This window comes from Lotus japonicus, chromosome 1 (assembly GCF_012489685.1).
Source record: "Lotus japonicus ecotype B-129 chromosome 1, LjGifu_v1.2".
In the NCBI taxonomy this organism is placed as follows: domain Eukaryota; kingdom Viridiplantae; phylum Streptophyta; class Magnoliopsida; order Fabales; family Fabaceae; genus Lotus; species Lotus japonicus.
The window spans coordinates 10,878,001-10,905,454 of record NC_080041.1 but is presented as its reverse complement, the minus strand read 5'-3'; the positions used below and the strand labels follow the sequence as shown (position 1 = coordinate 10,905,454).

General features: G+C 36.9%; 2 protein-coding genes, 1 long non-coding RNA gene and 1 other non-coding gene across 5 annotated transcripts; 1 reads left to right on the top strand and 3 right to left on the bottom strand.

The window, feature by feature from the left end:
- Positions 1-15,330: 15,330 nt before the first annotated feature.
- LOC130731595 (RING-H2 finger protein ATL18-like) lies at positions 15,331-16,063 on the bottom strand. The gene has a single exon (XM_057583873.1). The coding sequence runs from the start codon at positions 16,001-16,003 to the stop codon at positions 15,590-15,592; it is 414 nt and encodes a 137-aa protein (XP_057439856.1). The 5' UTR covers positions 16,004-16,063; the 3' UTR covers positions 15,331-15,589.
- Positions 16,064-19,929: 3,866 nt separating this feature from the next.
- LOC130733573 (CASP-like protein 4C2) lies at positions 19,930-21,485 on the top strand. The gene is made up of 3 exons (XM_057585796.1): positions 19,930-20,467; positions 20,538-20,673; positions 20,756-21,485. The coding sequence occupies exons 1-3, from the start codon at positions 20,238-20,240 to the stop codon at positions 20,975-20,977; spliced, it is 588 nt and encodes a 195-aa protein (XP_057441779.1). The 5' UTR covers positions 19,930-20,237; the 3' UTR covers positions 20,978-21,485.
- Positions 21,486-22,216: 731 nt separating this feature from the next.
- On the bottom strand, positions 22,217-27,416 carry LOC130733572 (uncharacterized). Of its 2 annotated transcripts, XR_009017495.1 has the most exons (7): positions 27,240-27,416; positions 26,667-26,761; positions 25,983-26,557; positions 25,784-25,897; positions 25,427-25,538; positions 23,027-23,092; positions 22,217-22,642 (listed from the first exon to the last, which is right to left on the bottom strand). It is a non-coding gene; the product is annotated as an uncharacterized LOC130733572 (long non-coding RNA). The 2 variants fall into 2 exon arrangements; XR_009017494.1 differs by lacking the exons at positions 22,217-22,642; positions 23,027-23,092 and having other exon boundaries at positions 23,117-25,538.
- On the bottom strand, positions 23,761-23,833 carry TRNAR-CCG (transfer RNA arginine (anticodon CCG)). Its single transcript has one exon. It is a non-coding gene; the product is annotated as a tRNA-Arg (tRNA).
- Positions 27,417-27,454: the final 38 nt, after the last annotated feature.

The window sequence follows — 27,454 nt, the reverse complement described above, 5'->3', positions numbered from 1 at the left end:
GGGTGGTTGGGTGTTCGGCTTTGCGTATCGTGATATCGGTGGTAGTACTTTCATGGCGGAGGAGGCGACGCTTAGAGATGGTATGCGCTTGGATTGGGACCGTGGTTTCAGAAGGTGGAGTGTGAAGTGGATTGTGTGGAGCTTCTTTTTGCTTTGGAGGATTCAGAGAGTAGAGAGTTTGGTGCCGCTGTTGGATGTCATTATTGAGATTCTCAAAGGGATTGGGTGGTGTAGCTTCGTCGTGTTCATCGCGATTATAATGCCCCAACGGAGAAGGAAGGAGAAAAAAATGGTGAGGGGAGGAAAAGATCATGGAAACACGTGTTTCCTCACTTTGGTTACAATGTTAGTGTGGATGGAAGGAATAAAAAACATGGGCCCCATGTCAATATGCTTTCTCTCAAAAACTGGGCAGAAAAGTCATAATGTTGAAAGTTTTGTGTAAAATGACCAACAACCCCTTTATTTATTATAATTTTTTTTTGATTCATCAAAAAACTAGACAAGATAAAACAAGGCTAAGAAGAAGAAAACGAGTGCCTCAAGATAAAAGGTTCAGCTTCCACTTGAGGGCTCTCAGCAAAATACACACCAACTAATTTAGTCTCTATTCCTAGTTTAGCTAAACTATCCGCTGCAGCGTTGCACTCCCGCGGTATCCAATGCAGGGATACTTGCAAATGACGCCGCATCAAAACTTCTATCTCCCTCGCTAATGGACAGAACACATGCGTTGCCTCATCTTCAATCGCTTGCAGAACCTCCCTGTTATCAATCTCAGCAATAACATCCTTGTAGCAACTACTCCAAGCCATATCTAACTCATCCTGCAGCGCCCTAATTTATGCCAAGAAAGCACTATCACCTTTGTCAAAGGACCAGAACCATTTGATCAAAGCACCATCAGATCCACGAAGTAGGCCTCCTCCCCCGATGTGATTGCTCTCTCTATGCCAGCTACCATCAATATTCAACTTAATTTTCCCCAGTGGAGGAGGTTTCCATGGTTCGCTGAGCAATTTACACTGCTGATCTAATCGACCCGGCTGCATGCTAGTCACAAAATCATCATGATCATGAGCCAATCTGCGCCATGCTACCTGAAAACTCCAAGATGCATCCTCAAACACTGCGTTGTTTCGCCATTTCCAAATTCCCAATATATTAGCCACAAACAAAATCCCACGGCTACCACACGCATGAGCCTTGAGCCACTAGGTAATGGTACCTGAAAGAAAACCAGGCCATTTAAGAGAACCCACCCGCAGCCAAATTTCCTGGTCATGAGCACAATCTCTAAGGCAGTGGAGCTCGTCTTCCACCTGCGCCGAGTAGCAGGGGGCACGCCGACGATGCTGCCTGGTGACATTTGAAGCGTTTATCATTCACTTGGAGAGAATTATGCATGGTAGTCCACACAAATAATTCGACCTTCTCAGGAACCCTGAGTTTCCACAGCCATTTCCACGACTTTGCATTCCCGTCCATGTTTACAACCTCACAGAGGTAGGCATAAGCATCATGAACTGTGTAACACCCTGTCGCACCATGCTTCCAAATCCAGTTGTCCGCTCTGTTTGGGGCAAGGACATGAGTAATCTTGGACAAATCACCTTGAACTTCAACAGGTAACAACGTGTACAACCTGTCGAGGGACTAGGCACCATCACAAAGGAGATCACAGAGAAGCAGGTTGGTATCCGTGATGTGAACGAAAGGTAATTTGGGGGCTAATGCTCCTGCTCCAGACCAATCATCATACCAGACTAACGTCTCCCCATTCCCTAATCTGTACTCAAAACCATCTCTCAAAGCATCCCTCGCCCGCATCAAACCCCTCCACACCGGTGAATCTCAACTCCGGCTCTCCACCTGGAGAATTTAAGAGTTATGCAGATACCTGTGATGCATTACTTGGACCCATAATTTCTGCGGCCTGTGAAGCAAAGACCAGACCCCTTGCCTAACAACGTTGTATTAACCCAGGAGAGGTCCCTAACTTCAAGCCCTTCGTCCTCTTTACTCTTCGTCACTGTATTCCAATTGACTAGATGCCACTCGCGGCTTGCGTTGCCCTTGAACACATTAAGGTTCTCATACTACACTCCATACGCTGGATGAGGGTTCGAGGGAGCCAAAAAACTTGCTTTGCGTATGTAGGTATGGCTGCCATAACCAACTTGATTAAAAAAGTTCTCCCCGCCACATTCAGAAGGTTTGTTCGCCATGGATTAAAAAAAAAACTTTGTAATGGTGTGCGTAAAAGAAAAACAACTTTGTAAATGGTCTTTAACATTTTTGAAATGTACATCATATAAAATAATTATTTATTATATTGTCATAATAATAAAATAATCAAATGGTCATGCAATATACTAAAGATACGTTTATTACACGATAATATTTATAGAAATTAATAACAGTAATATAAATATAAAATAATAACATAATTTACAGTGATATTTATTATTTGTATTAAAAATATTTTTTTTATTGAATAAGTTAATTATCATTCATTTTTACTTTGAGGATATATTTGTAATTTTATAAACATACACTTTTCTTTTCTTCTATTCTTTCTTATTCTCTCATACCAAACAAATTTAAGAAATCATCTCACTTTCTTTTATCTTTCTTTCCTTTCACTTTTCTTTCCTCTCACTTTCCTTCCCAAGCAAACATAGCCTAAAGTTATAAATGAAAAATGTGGTCAATTCACTTGTGTTTATTCATATAACCCAATGTGGAGATCTTCTGATTTTTGTGCTTCTCGTGGCTCCAAAATGGTAGCATAGTTGATGATTGGTTTGACTATGATGACTACTCCATACTTCAAAAGTCTTTCTAGCAATGGTGGCTAAGCGATGTGTCACGTTGATACATTAGCGGTCCACGTATTTGAAAGCTTGGAAGAAATAGGCAAATGAGCACTTATAAGTGAGAGAATTCTACACCCAATATATCTTAAGGTTTTAGGTAAAAAGTGTAATGTCTAATTCACTTATAATTTATTAATGAAAAACTTTACTTAAAATTTACTCTTTAGTTAAATGTGGAGATCCCGACAATTTATATCTGTTTTATGCCCCAAAACCATGTATCTCAATTATGCCAAGTATCCTGTTGTTCTCTGCGGGGTGGAAGCTCACATAAAGCCTTGTTAAATAAGAAAATATAGAGCCTCTCATGGTATCTTGGATCCGGTTGTGTGGAACTACTTCCTTCAATTTTTTAAATTGACTATATTGTGGTCCGTCCAAACGGTCACAGAGCTTAGTGTCGTTTTATACTGTAAGACCCTTAATTTTGAATAATATCATTTATATTATTATTATTTAGTAAAATAGTAATATTATTCTTCATGTTGTTGATTTTGTTGTTTTGTTGACTTTTATGTTGTTGTGCTTATTTGACAGTTTATTGTTATGTTTGAATTATTGGAAATATTTATGGATTGCATGAAATAAAATTATTTTCCTATGGAAAAATAGTTGATTGATTTACATAATTTTTGTTGTAGTGAATTTTTAATTTTAGAAGAGTATTTGTGAGGGAAAACCCGAAAATAGGAGGGAAAATGAAGAAATCAATATCAATCAATATATATATTAGAAAAGAACAACTTCTAGCATGACGTGTCGCTCTCACAGGCCAAGTTAGTGACGTGTCGCTCCCAGATTAATTCTCACATAATATTTTACATGTAAGCTCTTTCTCCTTGGCCCCACTTGCCACATGTGCCCAGATTTTTCCTTACCTTATTTCTTCTTAATAAAAAAAATACATTTTTAAATTTTAGATTTGATTAGGATTTAGGTTTTTTATTTCTTGATTTTATCTTAATTTATTTTTGATTTATTTTTAGAGTATTAATTAATTTTTATGGTATTTTTATTGAATTTTCAGATTTTTAATTAATTCCGGATTTTATGAGTTTTTATTGTGATTTGCTAGATTTTGATAGTTTTTATCTATATTTATTTAGTACATTTTTAAATTTTAGATTTGATTAGGATTTATGTTGTTTATTTCATGGTTTTATCTTAATATAAAATCTGTGATAAGTGATTTAAATCAATAATACATCCCATCAGCAAAAACCCTCTTAAAGCCCTGCCTACCTCCACCATCTCCTCCATGGAATTCATCTCCTCCATGCAATTCTCATCTCATCTCTCCACTGAACGGAACCACCCCCACAAAATCGTCTCATCTCTCCACGGAACCACTTTGCCATCTACTTGCAATTGCATCCCTCCGATTTTCAAATTATTTTCTTCCTTTGCTTGCATAATATGTTATGGTTTTTTTCAATTTTATTTTACTTTACCTTTAACTTTCATTCACTCATGTTTGACTTCAAGGTCAATTTCGTTCATCACTTGCCATACTAATTTCAAATTCTTTTCTTCAGGTTTTTTTTATAGATATTCCACCAAAAGAGATTCTTTGGAAGCCATGGATGGTGAGTCCATTTTATATTCTATATGGAATTTTGCAATATTTTGATTTGTTTTTTATGTTTTCTGATTCTCCTTTGTGTGTGATTCTATTTTATTCGTTTTTCTTAATTTGCATCTAAAATTTGTGTCCTATGTTATAGGAGGTGAAACATTGATCTGTGTATGTTTTGATTAACCTAATCATTGTCAGTGAAGTGGACTGAGGGAGTGAAATAATTGAGGGGAGAGAAAGGAGAAGTTGTAGATTTTTTTCCTTGCAACTTTTTTATTTGGTAATTTTTTCTTTTTGCCTACTTCTTGCACCGAGGAAATTAATTATTATTGTTGGTGCTTGCCGTTACAACTACAGAACTACATATCATGGATGAGATTTTACTGCTTATCTTTGTTCGCTCAAGCTATACTATTGAGGTTAGGCTTTTAAAACTGGTGCTATCCTTTCTAATATGCTAAACGCCTAAACCAATGTTCTAACAATAAATTGATTTCCTTGGCTTCCCTAGAAACATTTGACATGAATTTATCCGTAGGTACAGAACGGCAATGAGGTGCATACCTCTTTCTGACTACACTCTCTGATTCTCAGCTAGCTGATAATGAAACATGATTGATGACTCAAGATCTTATCTTGCTCTCATTTCAAGTAAGCCACGAAACATGTGAGACCAGTACTCATGGAGGTTTTTCTCAGTCCATTATATGTATATATTCACCAGATAAGAGATAGTGATGTGTGTTTGGTGTTGCACTATTGTGATGCATATGTATATATTCATCAGATAAGAGATAGAGATGTGTGTTTCGTGTTGCACTACTGTGATGCATATATAGTTTTACTGACTTAGTTCATCAATTCTACATCTATCTATCATCATTACATATATTAAAAGTCACTTTTCGAAGGCAATATTAGATTTTATAATTAATCATTGTTCTACTATGGTTCAATTAATCAAACTTTAGTGTGATTGGAATTCTTGCTTGCATGAGTGTGTAATTATCACATTACGATTTAGTATCAGCATATGTTTTTGATTTGGTTATTGTACTTTCAACAACAATGCTACATAAAGCAAAAAGTTGTTTTAGCCGTTCAACAAATATAATGGGTCTAAAATTTCTAGAGGGGTTTTCTTCCATTCATCTTCTTTAGTAGCATGTGATTAGTTTCCCCTTACAAATAGATCTGATTGGTTATGGAAACCACTGGAAGGCCATAGCCAAAAAGTGGCTTCAATTCATTCTTTGGCTTTCATATCTGTCTGCAAATTTGATTGCTATCTTTGCACTATCATAGCTAGATTGATGTTGCACATATTGTTATTATGTTTGGTGGTCTTTAGTCTATCCAACTCTAACATGTCTATCAATCTCACTTCATGAGTTCTTGATTTTCTGTTACTTAGAATGCAGATACGGCTGGAAGCTACTGATTTGGAAGCAAGTTTCATTTGAATTAGCATGAGTTCATATTAATTCATGTTAAAGTTGGACAACAATCAGGAATAGCACCTAGGATTGTTGCTGATTTGGAAGCAAGTTTCATTTGATTTTTTAATTAGAAATAAATATTTTAATGATTTAAATTCAAAATGTGATACCTTCTTACTTTATGAAGTGCTTTTTTATGCCAAAGAACAGACTCTGGTTGCAGTGAAAACAAAATTTGCATATGATGTTAGGTATTGTGTGGAACTTGTGAGTGTGTTTGTGGATAATTTATAAGAAAAGCGGTGGTGATAGTGAGGTAGAGAAATTTGAGAGAGATTTTGATGTAAATGGGGATTTTTCTTTCTTATGAGATTGGACTTTTAATCCTTATCCACACCATTCGAAATTTCCATTATTAATACTATTATTTTCGACACTTATGTCACTGACAAATAATAATTAGGTTCTGATGTAATGTATATTCTTTGTAATGGAGAATTAAGTAGTTGTTTTTAAGAGTCTTTTATATATAATTCAGATGCAAACAATATGCACTCAGCTATCACTTGAGCACTAGAGCAAGTAAAGGGAGAATACTACGACTGCTTTACTATTCTGAATTTTTTTTATCGCAGAAATGCTCCGGTAAGTACAAAAAGTTCAAAAGCAGAATAGCATGATGAAACTACTAGATATTATTAATGAACCAAATCTTTCAGTTCCAAACTGTCAAGACCTTCGCTAGAAATTTGTTCTAAAGTACGCCCATTAGTACTACTATAAGAGCAAAGCAACATGCTTCTTATATTGGGAGATAGACAAAAGCAGAGGTTGCCTTAGTAAGCTTTCTCACCTGGATCAACAAAAAAAACCACTAAAACTCGATCGATGAAAGTTGGAATGGCAAGGTTTACTCTTAAAGTCTTCGGCAGGAGGAGGATACAAGAGATCAACCTTGAAGCAAGCAAGGTATGGTGGGTGTCATCATCTTCATCGATATTACCCACCAGATAGACTTGAGAAAAGACTTTCAGGCATCCTGAGAGTAAGGAGAAGCTGGATCTAAATGTATTAGAAAGAGCCTAAAAGCTTTTATATATAGGAAGAATATTTTACATGAAAATACTTCTACATAAAAATAAATGTTAATAAGATTTCATCGGAATTTTTTTTACAAGAAAAATATAATATAATATAGTTTGATGTTAATTTTTTACTACATAATAATATAGTCCACTTTAATTTTTTTGTACAAATTATTATAGGAGTTAAATTCTCCTACGAGAAGAAATATATTTTAACAAGAAAGTACCTTCATTAAGTATTAATTAATGTACCAAATACAATAACAAATTTCGCGGTACATTCTTTTTTTTTCTAAGATTAAAATGTGTTCTGAATGCTTTATTGGTGATTCTTCATATCTATAATTTGTGTTATTGTCTTTAGGCTCATGAAGTATGTGAAACGACTTCATGTTGATATGGGTCAAACTTAGTTTATTTTATTGTGTAAAAAATGAACTCGCATAATCACGTACATAAAGAATCTTTTCTCTTTTTTTCATTGTAGATTAAATCAGCTATTGTTTATTAGCCATCATTAAATCACATCCCCTAATATGTTTTGCATAATTTGAGATTTGGTTAACCAATTTTTTTATTAGTTATTCAATTGTACGAAGTTCAATCTATGCAACAAGGGTTTTAATTTAAGACTTTTTGTCCACTTTGCTCATCATTTCATACTCTTCTATTTCATCCGTTGTTTATTATATTTTTAATGATCAAGGTATTAATTGACCTATCAAATATAATAGATGTATTCCCCGTGCAACGCGCGGGTAAAAAACACTAGTTAGTATAAATTAAAATAAAATAATTATCTTTAGTTAAGAGAAGGAAAAATAAATTTAAATACCCTCTTAAAACCTGAAAATTTCGTAGTTTATAGGTTCAGGAGAAAAAGGGGTGTGTTGTTGATTTATCTTTATTTAAAAAGATATAATCTTGAATCAAATCTTGACAAATCTTTTTATAAAGAAAAAGAAAAGATTTTTTTTTTAGAAAAAAGAAAAGATGATTTCATGTAAATTCAAAAATAAATTTAAAGTGAATGATATATATATATATATATTGGAAAATAAAAAGATTTATTTCATAATTTTGTTATAATCCCCTAATAAATACACAAAATTCAAAAAAAAGACATATATAGTAATAGGAGAAAATGGTTTCATGATGACGAAGTCAAGGATTGGTCAATCTTTTGAGCTCAAATTCTTGGAGATGAGGAGGTTATCTTATTCTAGACTAATTAGGATAGAAACATAGCATTTAGTTTAATTTTTAACTGAAACAGTTGTAGATTCTATCCGAAAATGTGAGATTCAAGCACTTTTGAACAAGATTTGAGATCATATGAGATAAGAGGCTTTTAAAACTTAAAATCTTAGCCGTGGTTCTTTTTTGGGTTTGTTTGTGTGGGCGTTTGGGGCTTTTTCCTATTTTGCGGTGTTTATTTGTCCGGCGCTGTATCTCAAGCTTTCTTCTTTATTAATATATATTATTGAGCTTTCTAAAAAAAAACTTAAAATCTTAGCTCCTAGGGTTTTTATGGGCGAAATTTATAAGCTTTGGGCTTGGGGTTGGATTATTTTTGGCTTAAATGCACTTTTGGACCCTCATGTTTTAACTTTTTGCGATTGTCAACCCTGATCTTATTTTTCTACGAATGGAGACCCTAATCTTTCAAAACGCTGCACCGTTTACCCTTCCGTCCAAATCCGTCAAAAACTTGACGGAACACGCTGATATGGCCTTCCACGTAGATAAAAGGGGGATTTAAAAAAATGGCTTAAATGCACTTTTGGACCCTCAAGTTTACATTTTTTGCGATTGTTGACCCTGATCTTATTTTTAGTTTGAATGGAGACCATAATCTTTCAAAACGTTGCAGCGTTTACCCTTCCGTCAGAAGACCAGGTAAGTGGGTTCCGTCAAGTTTTTGACGGATTTTGACGGAAGGGTAAACGGTACAACATTTTGAAAGATTAGGGTCTCCATTCGTAGAAAAATAAGATCAGGGTCAACAATCGCAAAAAATGTAAACTTGAGGGTCCAAAAGTGCATTTAAGCCATTATTTTTATAAATAGGGTCCTCAGTTGTGAAAATTCATGAACCTTGAAGTTGCTTACCATTCACTCTAAAAATACACTTGAGAAACTATCAAATCTCAAGAACCACTCCTATGGTGCTAGTCGAACCCCTCCCCTTTCTCTCTTGTTGATCAAGATTTGGTTTCCTTCTTTTCGTTTGGATCAACGTTCGTTCGTCGTCGATATTTTCTCCTTTTGGGTATCTGTTTCCTATAACATCTTCTTCTCAAAATTCTTTTGGAAACCTTTTTAGAATTATAAATATCCTCTTATTTTGGTTTTGAAATTTTAAAAGACTCCATGGTTTAAAAACCTACTTCTTTTTAATGTTGGGGTGTTGGGTTCATGAGGGTTTCGAGCAAAGAAAACGATTTCGAAAAAACTCTCCCCTCCTCTCTTCTTTTCTTGGCCGCGGGTTACATAGGGGTTAGGGGGATTGTTTTCTTTGTTTTTGGACTCATATTAATGGTAGTTAGTGTCTCTTGTTCTAGGTCGTATTGTTTATGCACTACTACTTGCGAAGGTAAGGGTAACTCGGCCCTAGAGCGTCATCGAGTCTTGTGTGCTCTCTCTTGCATGTGTTTGAGATGAATGTGTTAAAATTGTTTTGTTTGTTCTTGATTGATATTTGGTTGTGATGTGTTCTACTTGATTTTTGAACTTGTTGAATATTTGATGTTATATGTCTTTTTGTTGTTGACCTGTATTGTGGAGAGACTAGTGTGTCTCCTGAAATTTGTTGCATGACATTGAGAATTCGAATGAGTTGATGCCAAATTCGTAGTTGACATTCTGATGAATTGTCAATATGACGATTGGTTGTCATGTGTGATTGTCTCACATTGCGAGGTGATATTGATCGGTTGTGGTTGGTAGTTTCATATGGATTTACATCTTTATCGATTAAGGGGATGAACCTTAATTATGTTAATTTTTTATTCGATGGTTATTAATGATTGTGGATAACATGGATATTATCTTGCTATGAGTATTTTGTTTTCTTGATTTGTTTAAGTTAACCATTTCAGTTTCCTACTTATTGTATGACGCCTAACGCCAGATTTAGACGATGGAGGACTACTTAGTGATCAAGCGTAGAATCAACTAGAAGCTTGAGGCGGCGGAGGTGGAGATCTATGATTTCTCATTTGATGTGAAGGCAACGAAGATACATTAACTTTTTTATATCATTCATTATCTACTTTTTGAACCTTAGATTTGATTTGGTTTGTTGAATTACATGGGTTCAAGTTGACTATTTTGAAAGGATATTATATTATTTTTATTGGGTATTTATTATTACCATAATTAAGATAATTTGTGTTTAAAATTTAAAAATTGAATTATTTTCTCAAGCAAGATGATGGATTAAGTTTTTGAAATTTAAATTTATATCACTTTTAAAAAAGAAAAATTTCGAGCTAGTCCCTAGACTTGTTGGGTAACTAATGTGATCCTACTTGAGAAATTTGGGCGTTACATATGCGTCCCAAGGTTTTTACAACTAAGTGTGTAACACCCCAATTTCTCAACCGGGGATCACATTAGTAACTCAACAAAGTCTAGGGACTAGCTCGGATTTTTATCAAAAAGGTGTTATAAATTTTGAAAACTTAATCCATTGCCTCGCTTGAGAAAATAATTTAATTTTAAATTTCAAATGCGACTTATCTTAATTACTATAATAATAATAATTATTTCCCAATATAATATCTTAAACGCTCAATATTAATGAATACCCAATAAAAATAATATAATAATAATTTGAAATATTTATCTTGGACCCATTTGTTACAGTAAAACCAACTCGAATCTAAGGTTTAAAAAGTAGATAATGAATAATAGATCTAAGGTATCTTCGTTGAGAAATCATAGATCTTCATTTCACCGCCTCAAGCTTTTCGTCGATTTTACGCTTGATTGCCATCGTCTAAAACCGGCGTTAGGCGCCCTGGACTGGGCGAGACCTTAGGGTCCCTCGCCCAGGAGACCCAGCCTTAGGCGCAGGACGCATCAGGACTTTGGGCCTCTCTCCCCGAGGCCTAACTGACCCTCTCTCCCCGAGGCCCAACTGGCCCATTTAGATAGGTTAAAGGCGCGAAAGCCCAACTCTGACCCTATAAATAGGAGGGGAATACCAATTGTAAGGGACTCTTAGCTTATTTGAGAAATATTCAGATTGAAATTCAGTTATTCTCTCTCTCTCTCTCTCTAGCAGTTAGAGCTTTTCTCTCTAAAGCATTCATACCACTTTCCTCACACTTTGGGTACTCTACCCCATTCAATGTTCTCAGGATAGAACATTTGGCGTCGTCTGTGGGGATCGGTAGATTTCGATTTCCGGACTACGTGGATCGTGATTCAGTTGCGTGAAGCTCAATTTTCTGTGCGATTTTCTTCAGTTTTCAAGATTGTTTGTTTGAATTCTTTGACTCACTACCGAAGCAAATGGAAACGCGTCGTAGACGACGTGATGAGGATCGAGAGCGGCGACGTGTTTCACCGCCGCGTCGCGTGAGAGGTAGACTGCGACGCGAGCCGGTTCACCGTGAAGAGACGGATCAATTAACTCCTCCTCCCCCGCTGCCGCCTCCGCCTCCTCCTTCTTCGACACCTCCGTTGCCTTCTCCACCTTCTTCGCCGGAGCAGCAGAGGACACCGGAGCATTCGCCTCTGGACTCGGGAGAGGAGACGCAGGCACCCCAGGCACCGATTTCCAGTCAAGATTGGAGACGCTTGATTCATAGTGTTGATGACATCCGTCAGCGAAACGATTTCTTGCAGGAGCAACTGGAGTACTATCGCGTCGAACAACAGGACGAGGGGGAGCGCGAGGCCGAGGCCGTGGCTGAGTTCAGGCCGTTCTCGGCGGCTGTAAGGGAAGTTGCGATTCCAGATAATATGAAGAATATTGTCCTTGAGACGTACAACGGGAAGGCTGATCCCAAGGAACACCTGCTATACTTTAACACGAAGATGGTGATCAGTGCCGCTTCGGACGCCGTAAAGTGCAGGATGTTTCCAGCTACGTTCAAAGGCACCGCCATGGCATGGTTCACAACACTGCCTCGAGGATCAATCACGAATTTCCGTGACTTCTCATCCAAGTTCTTAGTCCAGTTCTCGGCAAGTAAGACCAAACAAGTGACGATTGAAGACTTGTACAATGTGCGCCAGTCTGAGGGCGAGATGCTGAAGAGCCGAATGCCTGTGCTCGTGCCTTCAAGAACGGATTGCAACCTGGGAAGCTAAATAGCAAGTTGATTCGCAAGCCGGCCCGATCAATGGTTGAGGTTCGGGCGAGAGCAAACACTTATATACTTGACAAGGAGGACGATGCTTTTAAGCGAAGGCGCGCGAAGGTAGAAAGAGATGGCGATTAGAGGGATGCATCGCCAGAGGACAAGCCGAGCAAAGAGAAGGTGGAAGGGAGCAAGAGACGAGATAGAAAGGTTCGTACGAGTGAAAAAGCGCCGAGAAAACCGTTGTACCCCAAAAAGGAGAATTTCGAGCGCCGCCGACCTTGGCACCAATCAAACTCTTGTCGGCGGGAGGATTCAGGGAAGAGTTTGAGTGCGCATTTGACGGAGCTGTTGCGTGAGGTGAAGGCGACGCATGCAGTAGAGGAAGGCAAGAAAGAAACAGGCTCACCCCGGGCAATGTTAGATAAGACCAAGTGGTGCGAGTACCACCGCTCGGCAGGGCATGACACTAGGGACTGTTTTACTCTAAAGAATGAAATTGAGAGGCTCATCCGAGCGGGGGGGTCACAGCTGGGTGACTGTGGTGATCGCTGGAACGGGGAGCGACAACGAGGAAACAGGTATAATGGGTCTCGCCAGCAAGATGATCGTAAACGGGAGAAATAATATAATTACAGTAGAAATTTATTCGAAATAATATAATTACAGTAGAAATTACTGTGCGATGTGTGCTTAGCTTACGGTAACTGTAAAGTTGCTGTCAAGCTAATACGGTAATCTTCGAGTTTCTGTTTAAATTTGGCAGTGACAGCAAAGTTACTGTTTAATACAGTAATCTTAGAGTTTTTTTAGAAATAATGCGTAATTGAGAAATGAGTTATGCAAGAGTGCATGAGATGAGAAATTTCGAGATGATGCCATAAGGGGGAGTGTTGGGCGTGATTTTGCATCATATGTGAAGAGAAATTTTATTATTTTGTGAATATAAAATTAAGGGAATTTAAATGAATTAAATTAGTTATATTTAATTTGTGAGACGAAGGTTGTTTGTTAGAAGTTATAGCAAATTAAGATTTTAAGGTTGTTGTGAAATTTGGTGAAGATTTGGCCTAAGATTATGCCATGGCCGAATTTGACTAAGTATGGAGCAATCGAAAACTCTAGAAAGTCCTAAAAGGAGAGAGATGGCCGAATTTGTTAGGAGAAAATGAGGTTGTTGGAGTTTTTTATCTTGTTAAGGTTGTTAGGTGATCATACTTGAAAGATTCACTTAATAATTAAAAGATTTAATCAAGATTTATTTTAATTATGAAAAAGATGAGGTTGTTAATTTGTTATGAGGTTTAAATTTTGAATTAAGAAGAGATATGGTTAAATTTTGAAAGATCATAGGAGATGAGAGAAAAGTTTGAAAAATCTATCACATGGAGAAGGTGATGGGCGGCCATGATAGGAAGAGATATGGATTTTGATCATTCTTGATGAGTCTTGAGGATTAGTATAAATACCCGACCTTAGAGAAAATAAATCATAAGTCTCCATTACGTAGAAAAATTGTGAAACACTTAGAGAAGAGAGAAGAGAACTCGTGATCTTGAGGGAAGGAGAAGAAGAATTCGTGGATCATCAAGGAAGGAGGAGAATTTATAAATCCTAAGAGGCTAAAGGAACCTTGACTTTCTTTCTTCTTTTCAACTAAGGCTAAGGTGAGGGAACCGCTTCCAGGATTTAGGTCCCTAGAGTTTGTGAATATGCATGCTTACTTGTTTTGTGTGATTATGCATGCTATGTGAAATTTTCTTGAATCTTGATGAATTCTTGTTGAGTCTTTATGCATGTCTGACGAATCTTTATGAGTCTTGATGAGTCTTTATGCATGTGTGATGAGTCTTTATGATTCTTATGTGATGATTATGTGTGTCGTGTTCCTATCTTCATCTTTTCCTTAAATGAAAGCTTGATCAAATGGTTTTGCCCTAGGTTTGGTCACGTGAATCCCCTTCATTGTGACAAACCATTTGTGGGCGAAAACTGATAAATTACCCCCCATTTCAAAGAGTTCTGGTGGTTACGGAGGAAATTTTCCCACATTCCTCCTGACTTGTTTTCACTGCCATTCTCCTCCATTTCCATTCTCGATCGATGATCTGCAAATGCAATGCAATGCAAATCACGCTAATTTTGGTTGTTGATTTGGTAGTTTCGATCTTCTTCTTACTTGCCTCTCGCTAATTTTCTTGTTGTTTCCTTTTTCTCTCTTTTTTCTTTTTTTTCTTTTTACTTTTGTTTAATCATTTGAATTTCTTAAAATGAGAGTAAAGAATATATTCCTTTTTTCTTACAACAAGTAATGAATATATTCGGTTAGGTTAGTGTTCCGGTCTAGAACTTTCGACCAGGGCTAAGCAATTAAAAGACAATAGCAAAATATGACAAAGTATCAAATGAGTAAAAAAATGTTGGATCCCCCTGCCGCTTGGGCAGTGTCCTCTTTATATATCATGAGGTTTTGACCCGTTCGGGTCATGGGTCGCCTGACCCAATAGTACAAAGTTGGTAAGCCCATTAAATTACAAAGATTGTAAGCCCAATACCAGTACAATTAGTAATATTTAAATTTCTGTTATATAAAAGATGTTGAGTTGTAACAAATAAAATGCTCATGTGGATTAGCTTACGTGCAGGGAGCGATCTCCCTCGACCTGGATGTTAGGGAGTTCGTCGTCCTTCGGAGTTAAAATATTTCCTCTTAAAAATAAGTTGGCTTTGCGCTAACCTTCCTATTTTTTTTTCTTTTTTGTTAGTTTTTCAGTGTACCAAATAAAAAAAAAAGTAATTAATAACTAATATTATAAAACATCATGTATCATGAAATAAAAAATGATTAAGATTATTTTTAGAAGTCAATAACAAAAGTACTAATATTCCTTTTAGAAGTCAAATGGTAAGAATTAAAATGAAAGATTATTTTTTTCTTCTCTCTCGGTTTTCCTTTTATCTCTTCTTATCTTTACCCTTAAATATTATGTGAAAATGTATGTAAAACACATTTTGTGACTCCACTATTTCTGAAATGATCTTCATTTATGAGTATCCATTACAAAACTTGGTAACAACACTACTCACAAACAACAACTACACCACTCTTAGGAGGCTCTGATTCCTATGATAAAAAAAAATTTATAAATTGACAGTATTTTTCATTGAGTCAATCTGATTCGAGTCGAATATGATCATTATAGACGATAAAGCTTGATATACAAAGTATTTAACATATCTAGAGAGACACAAAAATGAGATATCTACTTAAATTAGACTAATTCGCCCGGTTGATCTATTTGGTTGTATAGACATGATGTTGAGAAAATAGAAAGGACCTACAAAGTGGGCAAGAGAATTGACAACGGTCTAGCCATTGTTCAATGCAATTGAGATGGAACACATGCCCACACCTTTCCAGTTTGCTCACTGCATCTTCCCCTTCAAACTCCACCAAGCAAATGGAGCAAATCTTCTCTCTCAACTCATCATCATCACCTCCTTCACAACAACATTGCCTTCGCAAATCCTCAAATCTCGCCACCGGCAATGATGAAATCACTGCAGGGAACTCCACCACATCTTTGCTGAAGAGACCAAACAAGCTTGCAAGTGCCCCCTTGAGTTCCTTCAATGGGATCAAGATGCAAGTGTAGAACACAATGGTCACTACCCACAACTGAGACTGACACCCCACAAGACAATTCATGATGATCCTCTGATTTTGATTTTCTCAACTCTGTTGTTTCTATCAGTTTATAACAATGATTAACATGAGTGTCAAGGTGTCTATTTATACATAGACATCAAATGCATACACTAGATGACTTCTATTGATGACACCGGCCTTATTCATAAAATAATGCATATCCTAGCTAGATTCTGGATTTTTAATAATACACATAACTTGTTTTGATGGTTCTGACTTTGGAGGCTGCCATGCCAATGTGCGTGTATTGGTTATTTAATATATAGGTCAGCCGGGACTATGAATTGTATATTATTCAAGTTTTGAAGTATATAATATAATATTATAAGCTTGGGTTAGCAATTTAATCTTTTATTAGTGAAATAGTCCAAGGTTTCTATCTCTTTCCCCGTATATATAGAGCTAGGGGTGCGGGGCCGGTGCCGATCCCACATTCCCTTGGTTTATTAACTCACTAAATATACATAGGATAATGATTAATTGCACAAATTTGTCTCAAACCAATGTTCATGAACACTTATAAGTTAGTATAATCAGTTGATTACATATTCTCAGCCCATGGTTTTTATGTTACCATGGTTTTCAAAAGACAAGTAATGACTAGTGCCATTTAGCACTTTCTTCCGAACAATCTCATTTCTTTTTCTACATCGGAAAGATAAATTACACCATACAGAGATTAATCTTTAGATCTTTCACTTCCTAACTTATATGTCTCTCAACTTTTACCATTAGAGCTATCTTTTAAGGACAAATATTATCATTTTTCAAACACTCAAACAATAAAGATATTGTTGATAGGAAAAAAAAAACAATGATATACACATACACTCAATTTTCTTTCTATCTTTATATTCTCATCATATTATGTCATCTAAGTAGTAGTGTAGTACCCTTAAGTCACATATATAAGCAAAAAAAACATTTTAGGTTCATTCATTTAATGAATGTATCTTGTCATTATTAATTACTAGATACATTTATTAAATGAATGAACATAAAATATTTTTTTTTGCTTATATATGTGATCAGAGGGTGTATTGATTATTTATTGTATATGACGTTCAAATATACACTTTCAATCAATACAATTTAAAAACCGCTGCAAATTTTTGTAAGGATAAATATCATCATTAAAGTTAAAGTGTGTGTCAATTGAATGTCGGCTAAAAAATGTGCCGACGTATAATTATTCATTGCTTATCTCTTTTATTTTCTTTTCTCTTTTTCTAATAATATAAGGTGAAATTAAGTCATTAAACATTTTTCTTCCCTATTTACACTCTCTTAAGCACTGACTGCTTTCCAGTATATGCTATGTTTAGACAAGTAATCCCTACGTGCCAAACGCTATGCCAGTATTTTGTTTTCAAGTATGTTGGATGTCCAATATTGTATAGCTCATTTTTTTTATGAAAGCAGTTGTGGACTTTCATTATAATGCATATTTATATTCCGAGCCCATTTACCTTTTAAATTATTTATGAAAAAAAAGGTTTTTGGACCAAGTAAAAGTGTTATTATTTAGTCTTAATACTTAATTTAAGTGTACTATTTTGATTCCTCATTTTTAAAATAGTTCCACTTTAGTTTTTTATTTTTTCAATCCACATCAGTCTTTGACACTTTCAAAATGGTGAATCAAACCATAAGAAAATGTGATATCGATGCTAAAAAATATTTAGTGTGTTGTGAGTCAACATTACATTATTATGTTGTTAGGTCTAAGGCTTTTTGAATCACAACAAGAAAAGAAAATGATTGATTAGCGTCATTCAAAGAGGCAAAAACTGACTTTACAAGATGTTGTGACTTACATTAAATAGAAGTTAATATTTTAGCGTAAGGTTGGCACTAAACTAAATCAGTTTTGTCCAGCTATGTCAACACTAACACTTGGTCGCCAACACTAATACATTATAAGTTGTGTTAATCATACTAACAGACTTTATTTTATACTCCTTCTGTTCCTTTAAATAATTCCTATAAATAAGTTCATTTCTATGAGAAATATTTGTTCCAAAATATAAGTCAATACATACCGGAGATACATATTTTATTGGGTAAACCGGCTGAAAGCCCAAAGTCCAATACAAGGTGGCACAAGGCCTGGATATAAACACACAGGAAGCATTTTTTTTTTGTCAATCACAGGAAGCATTTGAATATTGCTTTTCAATGGTCTTATTGTTCTTGATGTATTGGTCAGCCCAATAGCTATACTGGGTCGTCCATACAAAGACAACCAGCCGCCACCCCCTTTGGGGGCTCCTCCCCCTTTGGGGGTTTCTCCTCCTCTATGGAGGTCTCTCCTGCTCTAGGTAGGTAGTTTTCTCCCACAGTAGGTGGGTTCTCTTCCACAGTAGGTGGATATGCTACCCAATAAGTGGGTTTTTTCCTTTTTCCTTTAGTTTCCCCTGTTTTGTTGCTACCTCTTGTCCCCTCCGCCCACCTCCTCCCACCGGTCGCCACCGTGCTGCAGGCTGTGCCTCCACCGTCTCACCCGCGCCTCCACCACCGCATACGCCTCGCCCGCTTCCTCCGCCTCTGCCATATACGTGCTCAGTTGCTGGTTCTGCTCTGAAGACCTATAGCAGCCACCTCTGTCTCTTCAAAGGCTTCTTCGCTGCTCCCTCCGGTGCCACGGCCATGACTTCCACCCCATCCTTCAACTGTGGCTTCCATTGTTCAAGACGGTACCTCTTAGCCTCATCTATTGTTCTTCCAGATCTGGTCTGTTGCGGTTTGTTTCCCCTCTAAAAGAGGTGTTGAGCACCTATGTTGAGGATGACCTTGTAGCAAAATTGCTGACGGCAGAGCCGGCAAGGTAGAAGAAGTGACCTCTAAAGTTTTTCAATATCAAATCTCCACTTCCTTTTGCAGCAGATCTTCTTTGGTTTGAGCTTTGGAGCCTCAGTTGTTCCCCTCCGCCACTGTTCTGCCACCTCTGTTGGCTAGGGTTTGGAGTCCCTGAAGCTAGGGTTTGTTTGGCCCAGTTTTCTTGGGCTCAGTACTATGGGCTTGATCTTTGGGCTTGTACTTGCAAGAGTTCCCTTAAATCTCACTTAGTTATAACTCAGTTTAGATGTTTCTAAGTAGTTAAATGCTTAAGTGTTAATGAACTGTTGTAAGTTTTTGGGCTTATGACCCAATTCTCTTCATTCAATATGTATGATGTATTATGATCAGTTGTAAGTGCCGTTGGACTACCTTTGGGTATTGAATGAATTTGAACCTTCGACCAAAAAAAAAAAATACAAACCAGATAGGTTATTGACCAAGAAACAAAGCCAGGTTTTATTAAAATAAAAGATAAATATTTTCCTACTTATAGTAACTTCAAATTTTTAAAGAAGAAACACTTATTATTAGCTAGCATGAACGCGTGTAGTGCTTTTTTCTAAAGTAGTCACCCAATCCCACATTGTCACGTGTTAAGTTATTTATTCCAATCAGCATCCCCACCTTGATGTGCTGCGTGAACAAATATGCCTAGACACCCACATTACTCTTCACGAGAGGAGGATAAGCCTCAGGAATAAGCATTCACCATTACGGTTAAACACAACTTTACAAATAAAAAACCAAGAAAAATTAAGAGGCTCATAAATCATAATTTGTTTCATAATTTGGTGTATTAAATTGCTTTCACAAATTCAAATATCTTCATTCATAAAAGTGTGATTCCTAAGTATCAAATACTCGATCTAGGGGTTTAAACTGTCACTTTTTATCTCTGCGACCGACAGTAGAAGACATAGAAGTCAATACATTAGAGTCAATCAAATGGACCACCGCTAACGGAACTTCTTCTACCCATACCAGATCGGAGTAAGTTGAAAGCGTTCCGAACTAGAAAATCAGCAACAACCGAATTAAAAATGACTAATAATTCAACATATATTGATTATTAAGTGTTTGTGTATCCTAAAAAGTGGACCCTATGTTAACATCCAAAATGAAGGAATTGAGAGAAAAGAAAGAAAAAGAAAGCACATTCGAAGAGGAGAGACCACACCTGGTAAGTAACCCTGCTACTGCACGCTTTCTGTCAGTAGAAACAACAACTTTTACCCAACACATTCCCACGCTTTCCTTTCTTCTTCCTTTTCTCTATTCACTCATGGAACTCATGCTCCTCTCTCCCGTGACTCCAAAACCCTTTCCCACCACATCAAAATCAAATTCCCATTCCACATGATTCCTCATCACCACGCCGTCCAATTCAACCGCCATGCGATCCCCTCAGCCCCTTCGCAACGGCGGCGATAATAACAACAACCACCGCTCCTCCTCACCTCGTTTCCACTCCACGGTGGCCGAACACAAACTACGCCGTTTCAACTCCCTCATCCTCGTCTTCCGCCTCATCTCCTTCTCCTTCTCACTCGCCTCCTCCGTCTTCATGCTCACCAACACTCACGGCTCCGATTCTCCTTACTGGTACCACTACGACACCTTCAGGTAACTCAAACTAACTCCATCCAATTTCTCAATTGAAATCAACAAAACTCACTGTAACCCGTACGTTCAGATTCGTTCTCGCTGCGAACGCGATTGTGGCGGTGTACTCGTTGTTCGAAATGGTGGCGTCCGTTTGGGAAATCTCCAGAGGCGCGACGGTGTTCCCTGAAGTACTTCAAGTCTGGTTCGATTTCGGCCATGACCAGGTCAGAATTCACTTGATCTGTTCAAATCAATGGCGATTCAATTCTTAATTAGTTTAGTTGTGTGATTGCGGTGGTGGTGCAGGTGTTTGCGTACCTGCTGTTGGCGGCGAGCGCGGCGGGGACGGCGATGGTGAGGACGTTGAAGGAGATGGACACGTGTACGGCGAGCAATGCGTTCTGCTTGCAATCGGACATAGCCGTAGCGTTGGGCTACGCGGGGTTCGTGTTTCTAGGGTTCACGTCGCTGCTGACGGGGTTCCGCGTCGTGTGTTTCATAATCAACGGTTCACGTTTTCATCTCTGAGAGTAGCTTCGCGTGGAAACGACGTCGTTGGCATGCAGGGACGAATCTTTGAGTGTGATTTGGAGTGACATGGTTGAAAAGTTGACACAAGGAATTCAATTGTGTTTTCAATTAGAATAGATTTTCATTAAGATTTATTACTCATTCACAACTCTCCCAAGAACACAGTTGTGTTTGGTTTTCTAAACTAAATGTTTGCCTCAATTGGAAAGGTTTCATGAGGATGAGGAGATCAATCATGTGTGGGGAGAGTAGTAGTGAAGAGAAGTTGATGACTTGGATGGATTCTGCTCATTGGGCCAGGCATGTAGAACAAGTCAAGAAGTGAAGCTAGCATGGTGTGTGAACACCAAAATCAATGAGCAGAATCCAAGTAGATCATTGATTCTTATCAATCATCAATGTTTCTGCTACTTCCCGCACACATCATTGATCTCTTCATCTTACCCATTAATTACTCAGAAATATGTATGATGTATTTTTAACTTAATAAGTGCTTTATCATTAATCATCTTTTTCACTTAATATTAGTAGTATGTCATTTTTTAAGTGCAAACTTTCGATTATAAGGATGTATTTTAATTTATTATTATTAGAATAAAAACTAAGATCACGTCCAAAAAATAAAAAAACTAAGATCTTTAGCAATAATATCAAGTGAGACCCAAAAATGAATGTCAGTAAAAAATGATGGGTTCAAATCCAAGTTATACTACTTACGTGAACATAAAGCTAGATAGATTTTACTAAGTGAAGAATAGATTTTACTAAGTAGTTTAGCCAAAACTATTAATTATACAAAAACTAATTTAAAAAGATACCTACTCAAAGGCTCATAAAATACATATACATGCAACCTAGTGCTATATGCTTTATTTCTTTTAAGGAAAATCTTTATGTTCAAGACCCGTCAAGAGATTAGTCTCACCAAGATGTGAATGTTCTCAATTTGAACACAATTGCCTCTCATGAATAACGCATGTCAAAAAGAACATATACACTAGTTCACTGTATTCTTTTTAAAAACTAAATAGTTACATAAGGTAGAGAGTAGAGACTACTAATGGAATGCGAATCTAGCCAAAATGACCTTGACTAATATGCAAAGTTCAAATTTTGGCACAAATATGGACTTTGGAGGTTAGTGCATAAAGTCAAATTGCCTTGGATAGCCCTTGGCACCAACGAAGTGCCCGTATCTCAATAATTAGTTAGGAATAGAATATTAAGATGCTTACGGAAGAAATATGAGCCACTCAAAGTTATATACTACAAATTACTAGGGATTCCCATAAACACCTCTTGTTTCTTTCACATCAGATCAGACAAGGCCACATGATTCCAAATTATATACACAGATAATGGAATAGCTACATCAGGACAAGTTATCAAGGACTGTAAGCACTGGGCCTCACCATCCTAGAAGTGTATTTGCCCATGACTCCATGAGTATAGCTTCACAAAATGCAGTTTCCAAATTGTATAAGAGGAGGAAGGAGCATTCAGAAACAAGTGAACATGGTTAAGGATTTAACACAACCCTTCATGCATGAATGATGATTACCAGCATTCCTTGAATCTTATCAACCAAGTGGGAATGATGGTATCCTAGCAGAGTACCACCGAAATCCTCTATTCCCATTTTGCGTCCTCTTTCTTGTCTCCCTAATCAAATTGTGTCATGTTAATTAAAAGGGGCATGAGTATTATGATTTATGACAGTAAGAAACTCACATGGATGGATTTTGCATATCAAAAAAAAAAACATGGATGGATTTTAAATGACACAGGACAATTTAATTTGTGGGACAGAGAAGAGGACTTTTACAAGGTTACATTTTCTAGGCCCTCACTAGCAGCCAGCCACATCACTTCATATCAGGACCATTACTACCCTATCCCCAAATATTGCAGAAAGGCTCAACATCATCCATGTCCACATTCCAAAAACCTTGTGCATAAGTCACCTATGAATAAGATCATCTCCCACTGACAACCTCATGTAAGGCATGAAAATGCAAATTGAAAATTCAACAATGGCCAACAAACCTTTGATAAGGACGATCACTGTTTCAAGTTTCAACATATCTCAAGCCCACCTTTAATTTTGGAACCCTGCAATTGAGGGATCCTCATTTAAGAGGAACTTCACACAAATAAAAGCAAGATCCAAAATGTCTAAATGTAATATATATGGCTCTCATTCATTGTATGAGGTTCAGAATGGGAAAGTATTTTATCATGAATACTGTTTTCTAGCACAATTCATAACTATTTAGTAAGTTTACAGCAGCGTTGTCATAATTGATTCTGGATAAAATTAATTTGGTGAAATTAAGTGTGATAAAAGTGAGCTGAAAGTTAAGTGACTTATGTTTGAACTTTGGATGCATTTGTGAGAAAAGTGATTTATGTGTCCAATCTCACAATTGATTATGTCCGCTGCATGCCTGCATAAGTATAACCTATTATTTGTAGTGACTAAATCCCATTATTAAATTTGAAGCTATGATCAATTATGAAAGTCCACATCTAAACACCTAAAAGCTGATTTTGATAGTGAATAATCAATACCAACACTCGCAAATGAGGAACCAAACATGAACTAGGGCAGCATCAACCATATTTGTCAGCCATAATTTTACTTAAAAAGTGCAAATACTGGTCCTCCTTTCATAGAACGATGCAAATCCAGCTATGATAAATGATCTCAGAATTATTGGGAACAAATGAAATGCAGATAAAAAAAGATATATCAAAAGAGCACTGAACAAAAAGTAAATTGACCGCAGTGGGAATCGAACCCACGACCTTTAGATTCGGAGTCTAACGCGATATCCACTCCGCTATGCGGTCGTTATGTGAGAACTATCAAGTGAAAATTCTAAGATGATGTTTGAATCGAGTTGACATTCAATTTATATGGATGTATGTGCAGATCTTAGAACTGAATCGAAGAAATTGAAGCTTCACGAAGATCATAGAAAAATTGATATCGACAAATTGATGAAGTCGCGAAATCAATGCTACCATTTGCTAGCGTGGGAGGGGGAAAGACAGAGACCAGAGAGATTAGCGTACCTGGTTTTGTTGAGTTGTCAGTTTTCTCAATCGATCGATCGATGAATCCTGGGGTGGTTTTTCTTTGTCGCCTTGTAGTTTTGTCAGTGTTGCGTGGGCCTGAGTCATATAAATTACAACCTTACCGACCATCCTTTATGGGCCCACAGTTAACATGTCTCATTTATTCTCACCGCCGATAGTTGTGAAATTAATTTCTCGCCTCACTGTTAGTACACTAAGAGCTAAGAAGCTGACCAACGAGTTTTTTCATTCGCAAGAGTTGGAAATCGAACTCCCAATCACTTGCTTAAGGGACGAAATGTTGAACTGTTACGTCAACCACTTGTTTATGTAACATCACCACCACACAACCCTCCACAATCGCTTTTTACCACCGCTGCCACCATCACCACTACAACCATGCACCCTCGGCGCTACCGAAACCCTCCACTGCCTTCGCGACCTCCGTCACTGACATTGTCGCTACTATTCTCCTCCTCTCCAACCACTACCACCATTGTTGCTACCTCCATAGCCACCATTACCCTTTAACTACTACAAAAACACTAATTTGGGACGGACAAATCCGTCGCACAACAGTTAAAAATTCCGTCCCTAAAATATTTTGGGACGGAATTGTGACGCGATAAATTGCGTCACAATATCGCTCGTCGCAAAAACTTTGGGACGAAATCTAATGTTCCGTCGCACATGGGCGACGAACATGGCGACAGACTATCATGAAGTATCGTGACGATATTTGCGACGAATTGAATAGTTATTTTTGGGACGGAATGAATAAATTTTTTGTGACGAAATATATATTTCCGTCGCAGGGTTGAAACGGAACATAATAAGTTTATTTTTTAAGATGGTAGTGGTGTGACAGAATTGGTGACAGAAATAATAACTTTTTGTGACGGAATTCAAAAAAACATAGTCTGTCCCGATATTTGCGAGGGATATATTCCGTCACTGAGCTGTGAAGATTTGAAAAAAAAAATCTGCTGCTTGTTGGGGACAGAAATTCTGTCGCAACTTAGATATTCATTTGAAAAACTAATTTGGGTCATTGCAATCAAGGTGCAGTATAAATGAATATCAAAATGCACACATAACAATAAACGCTTTCCATGAACAAACTTAGAAGTCACAATTTATCTGCTTTTAGTTGTCTCAAACACATAAATATCTTACAAAAAGTGAAGATGTGGATCAGTAGTATGCTACTATGCTTGTTGTGTTCATGATGAATAGATAAACACAATCAATTGAGCAAAAAAACCAAAAGAAACATATAGGGGAACTACAATGAGTCACATTGCCACCATATCTCCTACCCAAAGATTGAGTGATTAAAAAACTTAAAGGATCAAATTATCTTACACACATGGAAGAACTCAGGATAGTCTCATAGCGTGCTCTCCTCTGCTGGCCTCATGTTTACATCACGCAGACTTCATTGAAAAGCTCCATATATGAAGAAACAAATAAACATCTGTTTGAAAACAGTCAGCAAAAAATAGGATAACATGCTCATGCTTGCCTAATTATATAACACAAAATTAAACACAAGAGAGAAGTCTCTTCTTGGCGGCATAATGATCATAATGGATCCACAGACGGACATTGTAGCATGGATTTATTGAAAGGGGGAGGGGGGTTCTAAGCACTTAAGCATTTTCCAAATTCATATAATAATTTGATGACCTGTAATTACTCCAAAAATAAATTTAAACATACCTGTGGAATTTCATAAATGTATTCCAGAGATATAAGAGCTGGTTCCAAACAGAATGGCAAGAGATTAATATGCCATCCTAAGGAAAAGGTTGGAAGGAATCCACAGTGCACAACCTGAAACATGAAAGTTGAAGTTTCATTTTTCACAATACTCAACAAGTGAAACCATAGAAAGATGAGAGCATAAGCTAAAATCCACCTTAGGAAAACTTATCTCTCGTTCCAGCATCTAAATTCTGCCCATTTAACGCCTTTTTCCCATGCAAATCAGGGCACCCCAGTTATGCCTTGGGAGAGGGTGGGGGAAGTGATGGAATCATTGAAGAAGCCACCATTGTGGGAGTGTTGATCATCACTACTTTCATTTTAAATTTTTAAAAGAAAGTAGAGGATTAGAAAATAAGGAGAGCACCAATTGAATTTATGAAAGTACTGCAAGAGTCAAAGTACAAATCTAGAAAGACAAATCTCACTACAGTGACAAAAAGATCTAGAATCTAACGCCACATATTTGAAGCAAGAGCAACATTTCGATTAGAAAAATAGAAATTAAAACCAGATGCAGAAAAAATATATCTTAGTGATTCAAACTATTGAGTATTGATTCAAACCAAATATAAGGTTCAATTGAAACTGTCACAATCATAAAAAAACTAAAGTTATTCGTTCAATACTTGATACAAATACTCCTAAAAACATTTAAAAAAAAGGATACAAGAAATTCGAGAAGGGTCCCCATTCTTCAAACACAACCATGAGAAATTTCAGTAGGTCCTGGATGAAAATGATACTTTATGTATAAGCAAAACAAGTAAACATATGTGCAATAACTAGAGATGTCAAAGATTAAGTTAAAAATGAATATAGGTGCAATTTTAAATACCCTCAAAGGATGAAATCACTAATTCAATCTGGATCCTATAATATAACACAAACTGACAAACACATATACTCTGCTTGGCTTCACTTGCTACTTGTCTGTTTCAATAGAAAAGACCATAAAAACAAAGAGAATTAGATTAAGCACCAAAATCAAATGAATACAAATAGTTCAAACAAAAATGCAATTTAATTTATGCATTTCTAGTGGCCAAGTTCCCTAACCCAAAAATACACTAAGTCAAAGTACATGGCCAGTGAGAGATCAATGTGACCCTTGCCTCTAAGAGGGCCAGTCATGGGTAAATAAATTCCTAGAAACATATAACGAGGATGTCAAAGTTCAAGCCATCTAAGCCATAGTTCAAACTAGAGGGAAGAATGCAAAAGGAAGTCCAAACATGAACTGTTTGGGATTTTCTCAACATTTGAACAGTGATATTCCTTGTAATTTTGTGAGGGTGTCAAGAGTTATTGTATCTATCTAACCAAGCCAAACTGAAATTGAAAACAAAATATAGAGACAGTAATGAGAAGAAAAACAAAAGCATTGGGACAAAGCAAGAAGAAATCTCACTTGTTCCTGAGGGAGGGTCGAAACAGGTGTCTTGAACTCCAAGAGGCGTCGTCAATCAGGTGCTAAGAGAGCAAGGCACCACCACTGACGTCAAGGAACCACTAGAGTATAGACGGAGAGCAAGCGCTGAAACGTGAGAGGCAAAGAATTTAGGGCAAGAGATTAGGTATGAGGCAAAATTAGTATCAAGATAAGTAAAGTATATTTTCTTTTAC